The 12,643-nt window shown below is 37.6% G+C and overlaps 4 protein-coding genes across 4 annotated transcripts; 1 reads left to right on the top strand and 3 right to left on the bottom strand.

The window, feature by feature from the left end:
• Window positions 1-235: 235 nt before the first annotated feature.
• Window positions 236-1,905, bottom strand: L201_003741 (uncharacterized protein; the record flags this gene model as incomplete). Its single annotated transcript, XM_066219494.1, has 4 exons — window positions 236-346; window positions 416-1,599; window positions 1,675-1,779; window positions 1,851-1,905. 4 exons carry the CDS (start codon window positions 1,903-1,905, stop codon window positions 236-238), a joined length of 1,455 nt encoding a protein of 484 aa, XP_066075591.1.
• Window positions 1,906-2,614: 709 nt separating this feature from the next.
• L201_003740 (uncharacterized protein) lies at window positions 2,615-5,005 on the bottom strand (the record flags this gene model as incomplete). Its single annotated transcript, XM_066219493.1, has 11 exons — window positions 2,615-3,098; window positions 3,179-3,485; window positions 3,547-3,567; window positions 3,630-3,693; window positions 3,758-3,836; window positions 3,916-4,057; window positions 4,145-4,223; window positions 4,293-4,398; window positions 4,489-4,574; window positions 4,657-4,723; window positions 4,791-5,005. 11 exons carry the CDS (start codon window positions 5,003-5,005, stop codon window positions 2,615-2,617), a joined length of 1,650 nt encoding a protein of 549 aa, XP_066075590.1.
• A 583-nt stretch (window positions 5,006-5,588) lies between these two features.
• On the top strand, window positions 5,589-6,461 carry L201_003739 (uncharacterized protein; the record flags this gene model as incomplete). Its single annotated transcript, XM_066219492.1, has 2 exons — window positions 5,589-5,871; window positions 5,953-6,461. The coding sequence occupies 2 exons, from the start codon at window positions 5,589-5,591 to the stop codon at window positions 6,459-6,461; spliced, it is 792 nt and encodes a 263-aa protein (XP_066075589.1).
• Window positions 6,462-7,573: 1,112 nt separating this feature from the next.
• Window positions 7,574-11,621, bottom strand: L201_003738 (uncharacterized protein; the record flags this gene model as incomplete). The annotated part of the gene is made up of 4 exons (XM_066219491.1): window positions 7,574-9,358; window positions 9,419-9,963; window positions 10,029-10,821; window positions 11,577-11,621. The coding sequence occupies 4 exons, from the start codon at window positions 11,619-11,621 to the stop codon at window positions 7,574-7,576; spliced, it is 3,168 nt and encodes a 1,055-aa protein (XP_066075588.1).
• Between the last annotated feature and the right edge of the window lie 1,022 nt (window positions 11,622-12,643).

Below are 12,643 nucleotides of genomic sequence, written 5' to 3'. Positions count from 1 at the left end.
TTGATAATATATCGCAAGAAGCACAATAAATCGGTTCATTCCACGCTACTGCTGACCATTATTCGAATCTCATTGTCATAAATATATTTACATAAGTTGGCAGCAAAGTGAAAATATCAATTGTAACGTCCATATATAGAAAGAAAGGGGGTATAAATTGCATCTAACTTGATTATAACTGATTTTATACTAAAAGCGAACAAAGCGATCCGAACTTCACACTTGGAAAGTCTATTTAACACATACTATCAGGACTATTTCTCTTGCATGGAGTGGTGGATTCGGATCGTTCAGAAGATGATGAAGTTGGTTCTGAACCTCCATCTGTAGCTACTTCGACTGCTGCCTAGAGATCAAGACACAACTATCAGCATGGAGAATCGAAAGTTAAGAGTAGGAAATGTTGAAAACTCACTAACAATGGTGGATTCGTAGCTCCTGCCGCTGCTAAAATACTTGAAGCTGAATAAGTGCTTGACCAAGAAGGTAGAGTGGAAGACCATGACCAGGAAGAGGTAGTCAATCCATTTCCGTTTCCATCATCAGCACCACTAACGGACGGCCTTGAACCTGCAACACTGTTCGATGTACCGGAAGGGACAGAAGCACTAGTCTTAAGCGCAGCTAATGAGCTGGAGATATCTGATTCACCGGTAGTAGCTGGCAGGTCTTTTGAAATTATAGTAGCAGAAGCAGTTGCCAAGGTATCTGACGAAGCTACGGAAGAGGATGTTGGGCTGGTTCCAGCAGTAGATGTTCCGGTTGAAGCGGTATCAGTTGAAGTAGCAGACGCGGTATCGTTGGTAGCTGTAGAAGTAGCTAAAGCAGATACACCTGGTACAGATGAAGATGAAGTGGTGTTAGCGGTAACGGTGGAATTTGCTTGAGCATTAGGATGTTCAGAATCGAATTGACCACCACCTAAAACTTTCCAATCTTTTAAATGAATGATCATATAAGAATTATTATATACGTCTTCTAATTTAAAAGCATCTGTTGAACCCCAAGAATTTCTTGCCCAAATAACTCTTTCCCCATCTTGATTTGTTGTAGAATTAAATACAGCATAATCATGAGAATGACCTAATTGAGGTTTTGTTATACCTACATCTTCTTTCGATAAAGTATTAAATATAATTGGTGTACCTTGTGAAGCTTTCCCACAATAATCAAAAAATTCATCAATTGAAATGAATTCACGATATTTTACATCAGTTTCAAATCCAGTTAAAATCTTTAATCCTGTTTTGGCTGATCCATTATTAGGATCCCAATCTGGATTTTCGGTATTATTTGTTATTCCAACAATGGATGATCCATCTTTAGCTAATGATCTAGCTGCTTGTCCAATTGCATCATGCCACCAATTACCTAAAGGATGATCTTCAGTTTGAGAAATATATTCATGTTCCGCATTAAATGTTTTTTGCGATCCATCGTTAGGATTCCATACGGTAACTGATACACTAGATTCGGTAGGCCATGATAGTCCAGTCATTTCACTTCCATTATTGTATTTAATCATTCCTTCAACCCATTTTTGAGATGAAATTAATACTGCAAGTGATGAAGCTGCCCACCAACAATTAAGTGTTTTGACTGTATAACATTAGAGTAGGATGTAAGCAATAGATTCAAATATGACTGATTTCACTACCCAGATACTCTACTCACCTTGTTTAACATCTCTAACACTCGGTCCACTTTCATTCCACAATTGGGCACCACCATCTCTTTTAATTATTCCAACGGGTTCATAGTAGATCGGTGAAGCAGCGACTGTGATAAGTTGAACATCGATCAGCTGAATGACACTAATGGAGATCGAATGATACTATACGGAAGCTTACCGTATGAAACTAGAAAAGGTAATAGACTCAACGCGACAGTCGCAAGATTTCGCATTTTGAGATTGGTATATTACACGAGATAGAGAAAATAGAAGGGTTTTTAGGGGATTCTTACAAGAGAGATGGAAAAGAGAAGTCGATTGTCCACAGGATAAACTAGAAAAGAGCGAATAATAGCAAAACGATTGATTAGATATTGTATAAGTTACCAGTACTTTTCGAATATATCTAAGAATTTTTCAGGAATAAATTAAATGTAAAAGTGGGAAAAGGATAATCAGTAGAAAGAGGTTAGGTCAAGATACTTTGGTTGGCTTTTCGTCTATGCATGAGAGTATGGGTATAAGTGAAAATAACATAGCTTTCAACCCGGCTAGCCACAAAGGTAAGAACAAAGGATTTATCAATAATAATCAAGGGGGGAACCATTCAAATAAATGTAGCTTGAACATCCTTTGAAGCTACTTGTAAGGGAAAGAACTCGGGTTAGAAAGGCAGAAAGGATCCTTTGAAGTTGTAAAGTCTATCATATTAAGTAACGTCAAAAAGGATATCCCGGATTTAATGGCTGATGGCTGAATGCGTAGTCTTGACATAAAAGTGTCCTCATGATAGGGATGATACATTGATTATACAATGGTTTTTCTATTACCGAATAGTGATATTGCTGATTTCGTTGTATGCGATATTGATTTGTATAGATGCCATGCCATGTTCCTTTTCCTCGATGTTAAGTTGAAAGAACATTTATTGTACAGTATAATTTAAGTATCTATCGATTTATCTTGTATATTCTGGTTTTCCCTTTCCTGCCTTTCTCTATCCTCTTTCAAAACATCTTTTAATACCACACCATCTGACCAACCTCTCCAATCACCATCCCAATTTTCATTTGCCCATCTAGGTAAAGGAGTTTCATGTATACCTAATTCTGGAGTTTGATATTTTAAAGCATGTAAATATATAAACAAAGTTTCAGGATCAGGATCATCAGGTAAAGGTACGAAACAATCTTGACAGAATCCTTCAGGTAAATATTCTGGTTTAGCTAATGGTGAAGGTGAATATGAATTTTTTTCATCAGATATTGAATTATCACGATTATGTTTCAATCTTGGTGCATATGTTGGTTTAGATTTAGATTGCGAATTTTTCTCTTCATCTGGATTTGAATTAGTATTCATAGCTGATTCTTCTGATTCTAGATTATCTTGAGCTTGTTTGACACTAAATATAACTTCTTTCCATCTATTACCCAATAATACCGTCAAATTAGTTATCGCATAGTTAGTTATATCATATGATTTGAGGTAAAACTGATAACTCACTTGATCCAATCTTCAGCTTCATCCTTTTGTCTTCTCAACTTCGATATAATCTTTCTAGCTTGTTCACTTAACAATATTGGTGAAGTTAAATCTATATCATCATGATCTCTATCTATAGTTTTTTTAATTGGTGTCGAAGATCCTTTTCTAGCTAATAAAGCATCTGCTTGTGATGTACCTTGTGAAGCGGGAGTCAAATCCACACCACCTTTACCTAAACTTTTGCCCCATACTTCTGTTGTTGAATATAATGGATCATTCGCTATTGGATGTCCAAGGTATTGTAAATGTACTCGAAGTTGATGAGCTAGAAAACACAAGACTTAGTCAGCATCATCGACAGGATGTTCATTGACCTGCGGACTCACTTCTACCCGTCTGTGGGCGGCCTGATAGATGAGCAAATCTGATTAGCACAGCGAAGAGTTGTGTTCAAATTCAGGTAACTCACATCTGACCACACTCTGATCTCGCTCAGCATCATATGACATTCGCTTGAAGATCGTAACGGCATCCTATAAATTGCATTCACAATAATCAGCACAATTCTTCCAACGCTCGATCTTTCAGACAACTGACCTTTCCTTCAGGCGTTATAATAACTAAACCCATTTGCCTATCTACAGTCATTAAAGGTTGATCTACGGTTATTTCTTCCCTATAATTGAGAAACATCCGGGATATGAATATTGTTAACACGAGAGTATACACTAGAACATAGATGTATCTTGACTTACTCTGGAAATTTACCTTTCACTCTGGCAACATATTCTTTTTTCACTTTACCTTCAGCAAATTCTTTAGCTAAATTACTTGCTGCTTTCCCAGTTAAAGCTAAGATCATAAGTCCTGAAGTCAATCGATCAAGTCGATTTACAGCTACAAATCAGAAACGAATTTCAGTCAAAAGAACATCAACCTAATTATGATTTGATAACATATTTATCGAAGGTGTAATGAACTTACAATAACATTTTATTCCATAATCTGATTCCATCATTTCTAATATAGAATGTCTAAAATATCTCCCTGTAGCGTGAACCGGCTTGAGAAGATTTCAATCAGCTTCTTGCTCATACCGGGATAATTGCAGATATGGACTAAGAAGACTAACCACACTTCCAGGTTTCGAAATTACGACAAATTGCTTTTCTCTATCTATATGCAGTATCAATATTGGATCGTTCGTTATTGGTGGTTCATGTCGGTGTACAGTGTTACTGTGAATGACACAAGACAAACCCGGCATGATTAGTAAGTTTATCGAATTATATCAGTCAATCTTACGAGAGAAGATATATATAACTGACTCTATCCTGTCATTATCTCTTAGAACCAAATCAGGTTTGGCAATAACACCATTTACTCTTGTTACTCCAGAATCTAAAGCATGTTTCTGTATTATTGTAGACATCGAGGCAAACTCGTTAGCTTGGTATCTATGAAATTGCGCATTGCTTCTTTGATTTCGAACCTACATAATATTCCATCGACCTATCCCTAAATTCAGTCGTTATAACTTCCAGAATCTGTCTACCTATCCATCTTGAAAATACACCTTGTTCAGTGATTTGGTATATATAATCAGACCAAGACGATTATTCTGACTCACCTCTGCTTCACAAAAGTTTTATAGGGCCACCAATATGGTTTTATATATCGTAGTTTTGGATTCATTCCTTTTGGATAACTTGATTTGCGTATTCCGTCACCTGTTTCTACTATACCTGGAGTTGAAATTCCACTAGGTTGATCAATTTCGTCTTCTTCCGCTTTGAGATGTCGAACTTTATCAGGTATATTTTCTAGGTGAGAAGAGGATGACATGGCGTCCGTTATGTTTCCTAACAGGCCTTCTACTTTGCAAGTACGTCTTGTCTGTCTATTCAACAACGATTGAATAACGTCTCGATACAGAAATGATATTCTTCTTTACCTTCACCTTCAACTTTTTGTGATTTTTACGTTACAAGTTATACCAAAAAGTTTTGTTTACAGGAGCCCCACAAAAAGTCTTGAGTTTTAACATTTTTGGCTTTGCTATTCTAGCCTTATACGAGCATCCTCTTTCTTTCTTTTCTTCTTGCTTTCTTATCTATCAAATCCTGTCTAGAACAGAACAGGCAGACAAAGAGTCGTTATGGCCCCCAAAAAATCAGCAGAGGCCATCACATGTCAGGTATGCGCTATACAAACGTCAAAGTATAAATGTCCGACTTGTCCCATACGCTAGTAAGTCCTTCAATGTTCAAAATTATCAATCCATCGGTATATAATTGATTTTCGACTTGTCATACAGTTGTTCGGTACCATGTTATAAACAACATAAATGTGAGCAGACTGTGACTATTGCCTCTATCTTTTCGAGTGAACATCATAACAGCTGACCGTATGACCTCCTATAATAGTAATGATACATGAAAACCCTTCGAGTAATCCTCCACCGCCTGCTGCCGAAACAACCAAAGACAACTCTGCACCGTTCCTCGAATCTCTTACAAGTACAGATGGAGTAGCTCAACAGTCTGAAGACGCAATTTTAGAACGACCGATAGCTGAAAAGACAGAAGAGAAACCACTACGACCTTTAACATCATTATCATGGCCACCTGAACCTGATCCTTCGATATTTACTGATCCTCTACAAAAAGAAGATCCTAAACCATTAAGACATGAAGAACTGTTAAGGATAGGTACGTGTTCTTATAACGCTAATTCAAATCGCACTTTCAGATGATTTCTCCGTAAGAATATGCTAATGAATTTCCCTCTAGCAACATCGAAAGATTTACGACAATTATTATCAACTTCACCCAAATTGACTAAAATATTAACTATAATAGATTCAATTCAATCAAGTAAAAAACGACATGAAACAATATCGAAATTATTAGGATTAGATTCAGATTCATTATCAATCACGAATGGGATCACAGAATCTTTTTTAAATGGTAGAGATTCTCCCCCTCCCTTAAATGATTTATTAGATTCTTTAGTAAATCAATCCGCAACAAATCGTAATAACAATAATGATCTTTCAACTGAAAATCAATACCATTATCAAAAAAGAAATGAATGGTATTTAACTTCTTCAAGTCAAAATCAAAATTATCAAAATAGAAATAACAAGGACAAAGATGATGATGGGATTTGGATTGGTGAAGAAGAGAAAATTTTATTCAAATTATTCTCTAATTCAATTTGTCAATCGATTGATGGATCAAATGAAAATGGTAATGATCAACTAGCTTGGGGTCAAGGTAGCTTAGGCTGGGAAATATGAGTTTGATTAGATAGATTATCATGTTTTTGATACTGGTTCAACGAGATATCGCTCCACTCGAAAGGGTTTAGAAGATTGTAAGTTTAGAAGATTGTTTTGACGTAACAGTCACTATGCCTTTCATCCATTCGAGCCATATTAGCTAAGTTTATATGTCTTGATAGATTACAGATTGGTCAAGAAACGACATGTACCTGCGCTATGAACTTTCAGAACACATACATACGTTACAATTAGCCTCGATTATATAAACTTGTATTTTCCTCCTTTCTAGAAAATCGCTCAAATTTACAGCTTCAGAAGCAGATTTTAGGTTACATTTAATAGCAATAAATTCAGCTGGGATTGTATGACCGACGTTCACGATCAAAATCCGACATTTAGTTATACCTTCTGGTCAATCGTTACTATTATTGTCATTGATTTTGATATACTTCTTTTGTAGATTAACTCTTGTCATCAAAGTGCTGTAATACAGTTGATGAAATAGAAAAACCAGGACAATAGGGGAGCTCGTAGTTGTCAACTTTAAATATCTAAAAGTTAGCTGCAATGTTACGTTAATGTTCAGATCAAATTAGAATTTAACATGTACACAAAAAATGCATATACATATTTAAGCTAAAAAAATGAATGATTTTGTCCATCATCTACATGTATTTGAGATAGTCCATCGTTTAATATTGATTTTAAATGAGATAGAAAGAAAATGGAATTATAACAGTTCAAAGAAGAGGAAGATTAACATAATAAGCTACAAATTAGAAATGTTCTCTATTTAATTTTGTGTGATCATGATATGGAATCGAATAAGAAGTGACAAGATACCTGAATATTATAGTTATGGAGTATGGTTTAATTGTCCCTGAAAAAAATTTGTGGTTCATGAAATGAGAAAAGAGACTAAATGCGTATATATATATGTTTGTTATAGTCCAAATAATCCAAGAAATATCTGATTATCAATTGTAGTGAAATGAAATGATGGGAAGAAAAATAATAGAGAATTAAAAAGCGACGAAATGGAATGTCCCACATATTCGCTTAACCATCAATATCCAGTCCCACTTTCAAACATTGAAGTCCATGTAGAGATCTTGATTATACATCGATCATGCTAAAATTGGTTGGTTATGATTCACCGATACACCGTTATTAGTATTTGTGATATGTACAGTTTCGTTTGAATCGCCACTATTCTCTCTTTTCGGTTCATTATCATCTACACCAAGTTTACTGAAACCAACATTTACCTCTTCATTGTTGAAAGAATCATTATCTTCAGGTGAAGTTATAGGTGTGATATTTGTCATGTGAGAATTATGACTTTGTAAGAAGAATGAATTTGAATCACCTGTTGTTGAAGGTGTAACTGGTCCACCACCACTTTGTTGACTTTCACTGCCACCGTATGAAGAGTTTGTTTGTTGTGATTGCTGTTGATTGTTCTGATTATTGAATGATAATGATGATATGTTTGTAGGTTGTTGATGTTGTTCTCCAGTAACGGAGGATGATTCATGGGTAACTATAGATGAAGGTCTAGATTGATTCGCATTGGGCATAGGTCTTGGGCCATGTAATGAATTTCTTTTTCTAGTTCCAGAAGATATCGATGATGGTGGAGGTGATGATGATACACCGCCATCTCTGGATATAGTTTTACCTAAATTCAAATTTAATGGCGTTTGTGGTTGTGGTGACTGTTGTATAGTTGGTGATACAGCGTTTTTTGTGGGTGTGTCTGGTACGCTAGCCTCTTTGGGTGAAGTAGGACTCGAGACTTTTGGACTTGATACTGATGCTGCCAAAGATTCTACACGTGGGGGTAAGCCTGTTGCTATTGATGTTGAGGAGGCAGAGGTATGGTTGTTTGAAATCTCAGGCTGAATTTTTTGCTGGACGATAGGGGACGCGGGTAAAGTTGAAGGTATTTTAGGTACAGGTGGTGCGCTCTCTTTACTTTGAGAACCTTTCGATTCCGAGCTTCCGATATACGATAATCGTTTTCGTATCGTGCCAAAGAACGATCGTTTGGGTTCAATCGATGGTCTTTCAGTGGCAGTTTGAGAAACTGATCGTTGCTGAGATGATGGAGCAGTAGCGTTCAATGGCATCGATTTATGGGTGGGACGAGGTGCTTCCGATGTAGACCGTATTGGGGTTCTTTGAGTGTCTTGAGATGGTTGAGGTGATTGAGGGAAAGGCTTGGCAGCGGATAGAAGTGTAGGCGGCGGAACAGCTGACTTAGCTGGCGTCGGTGTTGGTGCTGAAGATGTCGAAGGAGTGTGCTGAGCCGCGATAGGTGGATTCGGTTTAGCAGGCTGAGGTGTCGATGATCCGCTAGCTGTTGTTGAACTAGTTGATAAACCTAAAACCTTTTTACCTTTCTTAGCCGCCTTCTTTTCAGCCTTCTTTTTAGCTTTTTCCTCTTCCTTTTTCCTCTTAGCATCCTCTCTTTCAGCTTGTTTCTTTAGTGCTTCCGCTCGAGCAGCTTCAGCACGTTGTCTGGAAACTTTAATAGCTTCCGCCTTCTCTGCTGCTTTGTTTTCTTTGGCAAGTTGTTTTTTGGATTTCTTAGTATTCAAAGCAGGCAGGGGAGCGACATCGCTTGCCGGTATAGGAGGAGGTGGTGGATGTCTTGTAGCGGTATTTGACGAGGGTGCATCGTTGACAGAAGTCTGCTGAGCTAAAGGTGACGGGTTAGGTGGAGTCGTGGATAGAGGTACGGAAGGTCCAGATGAGGTAGAAGGATTGTAAGCTGGTGATGCACCAGCAGGTAGAGAAGGCGTGATCTCCTCAGCTGGAGGTGATGGTTCAGCAGAATTGATTGGTGGAGCAGAAAGATTGGAAGAAGTAGTTGCAGCTGACGGTGTAGCGTAAGGTCGCCCAAAGTTCTGTAATTGGAAAGCTTTAACAACCTGAATAAGAATCTGAGAGAGCGGAAACAAACTTACCTCTCCACCATCTAAACTCCATCTGCCCATACCAGCTGATTTCGAGGGAGGTGCTCTTGATCCTACTGTTCGGGATCTACCATCATCGTATACGGTACTTCGTCTTTTTTCTTCCACACTCATTGTACCTACTGCACCTAAACCACCACCCATTGTAGCAGCTATCGCATAACCTCCTTCTCTTGGTGCTAGACTACTCAAGAAATCTCTCGAATAATATGTTGAAGGTGGTCTTCCTCCTCCACTAGAGAATGATTTATTTGGTGGTAAACCTTGGGAAGCAAGTGAAGTTGAAGAAGAATGAGCAGAAGACAAAGCTCCCATACCATTGACTGCTGGTGAAGACGGGTGAGAAGAGTTGTGCATGTAAAGACCATCCACTTCTTTAGCATTCATAGCTCCTACATCTATCGATGATTGACGTGATTTAGCTCGACGTGACATTCGTCTACCTGACATTCCTAAGGTAGCGACGTTCGTGAATGATTTGGATTTTATACTATTACTACTTCTAAGTATCTCTTCGGGAGGAGGTGCAGTTGGCCCTATACGCGAATTTCAGTTTGTCAGCTTGGCGGGTTCATATTATTCGATTTCGCGATTCACTCACATATCACATCACCTGGTAAACCACCGACATGGAAAGTTTGACCCTTTTCGATTCTTCTACTTTCTCTTCTGACCGTATCTAAAGGTCTTTCTGCAGCTTGACGAGAAGGATTACTCATATCTGGAATGTTATCTTGTTCTTGACCTAAACTCCATAAATCTTCACTCGTTAATTTACTTAGATCTTGGCTAGATGAAATTGGAGATCTGTTTGAAGAAGGTGAACTATTTCCCATAGCACGTCTTCTAAAAGCAGGGTTAGGTAGAGCTAAATCTACATCTGCTAAATTAGTTGAAGATGAATTTGGTGATTCATGTAAGAACATTCCATTTGCTAATGGTACAGCGGATCTTGGTGATGCTACTGCTGAAGAAGTCATTGTCAATCCTGTAGGAGGTCGACGTATACTTGTAGGGGAATGTGCTGAATTACGAGAATTTACAGATGATTGTGAAGGTGATCTTTGATTATGATTCTGACTTCGAATTGGGCTTCTACTTGTAAAGGAATCACCATTTATGGATGTGGGAGATTGAGCATATGTTGGAGAATGAGTATTTGAACTTGTAGGACTTCTAGGTTGTTGCCTGGTATTTACAGATGGTCTTCTTTTCCAAGCTGGAGGTGGCGATTCCGGATCACCAGATAACTGTCTGTGAAGTGTATTGACTGTGTTTATAGGTGACGGTGGACCTCCAGAACCTGTTCTTTTCTTTTGTGATAAGGATCTACGAGCTGCTAATGTAGTTTCATAGGGATTTTCGGTGGTTTCGTTCGGTGAAGGCGATTGTATCTATTAAAGCAAAAATAGCAAATACCGGCAAAAGAGTTAGCTGATTTGAATTCACAGAAAGATCAATAACGTAAAAATGTTGAAACAAAAGAAGGGAATCAAAGTATAGCCAAGAAGACTCAACGGACTACGGTTATTGTACAGAAAGTGTAGGCTGTGCAGGACGACGTGTATATGTGGTATGAAATTATGATAGATAGAATAGAAGGCAAGTTTACGAAAGGAATCAATACAAGTGCAAACAATAATTGAGTGACAAAGAGAGATAGATGAATGGTGAGTTGGAGAATTGTAGGATCGAAAAAGCGAAAACTGGCTTGGCTTCGTATTTCAGGGGTTAAGTATTTACCGCTAAATGCGAGACAAATACACAAAGGAAGTAGGAGGTGGTTGGGTCATGAATCACGGAAGGCGCACCGCAAATACCTCTTCTAGCCAGGAAATATTGATGATGAAAGGATGATGAAAGAATTGGGACCAAATAGCGGGGATATGTGTCAAAGCTGAAGGGGAGAAAAGAGATGGGGAAACATTTGTACTCCTTTCAATGCTCTAGCAATTCTTCGATAATGCTAAGACCATCATAAATGAAATTATAGTTGTGTATCCGAGTGTTATAAATGAATGGCCATCCCTACATCATCGTCATTTCCATCATATCAAATCTAAACGCATAATCACCCACAACAGCCTAAGAACACACAAGATCGAATGAAAGCAAAGGGAGAGATAGAGAAGATTATCATTCTACTCACCTCTTCAAACGGTTCCAACTGAGTACTACCATATATTGTTGTCATGATGAAAAGAAAGAAAAGAAGTGAAAACCTTCTTTCTTTATGCTAAATTGGTTTTATAAATTCTAATGTTTAATCCATTCGTTTACGTTTATCCCGTAGGGTAGTGATCCGTATGTTATATGTGCAGCGGTGATGTGATGAAATTTGTTTGACTCTTCTTATCGTTGTTGTAGAAAGGTCTGTTTTGAACGCAGTAACCGACTGTTAAATTGCCCTGAAGTAAGGGGTTGAACGGGATGTCAGGTTTAAAGCTGGTATTTTAGGAATCAAGGAGAATATCAAGAGTGTTCTAAACGATGTAAGAATGAATAATAATGAAGACGATAAAGGTGAACATGTATCTACTTGAAATTATGAAGTGATATTTGTAGTATTCAAAGAAGGAATACGAGTAACGTGCTGAGAAAGTACTTTGGTGTGTGTGATATGAGATGTGAGATATGTAATATTTGTGATTTATAGGAACCAAGCGTAGTATCGATGTAGTAGTAGTATATATTTGCCGAATCTCAAAGTGAAAGAGGAAAGAGGAAAGAGGAAAGGGCTGGTTTCGGAGAGTGATTTTTGTTTGATTACGAGATTTCCATCCAAATTGAGGGTTTTGAGTTTTTGATTCTTTCACTTGGCGATAAGATGTAACCTCTTGGTATCACCTTTTTTATCACAAAATTCTCTTGTGTTAATTCGTTATCAGAACGAATAGATGACTTGTATGATTTGGTGATCGGTGCTACGATTTTGAGATCGGTTTATACAGAAGAGAGAGATACGAGTATGTGATGAATGTGAATGAGATAAAGAATAAAAAGGCTGTGTTTTAGAATTCGCACGTTGTATAAGCTAGCTACTACTTCGGTTTTTGCGTGTAATTCGGGTATCAAATATATACAGTTAAAATAAAACGTAATTAATGTTCAGATCACCAAAATACAGAATGATGTACAAGGATGAGTTCCTGTAGAGTATCTGATGCATCTTTCTATTTCATGCATGCTAGGGTTTTAAAAACACTGATTGGATTA

Source organism: Kwoniella dendrophila, chromosome 4, assembly GCF_036810415.1.
Source record: "Kwoniella dendrophila CBS 6074 chromosome 4, complete sequence".
In the NCBI taxonomy this organism is placed as follows: Eukaryota; Fungi; Basidiomycota; class Tremellomycetes; order Tremellales; family Cryptococcaceae; genus Kwoniella; species Kwoniella dendrophila.
This window is presented reverse-complemented; position numbering and strand designations above follow the sequence as displayed.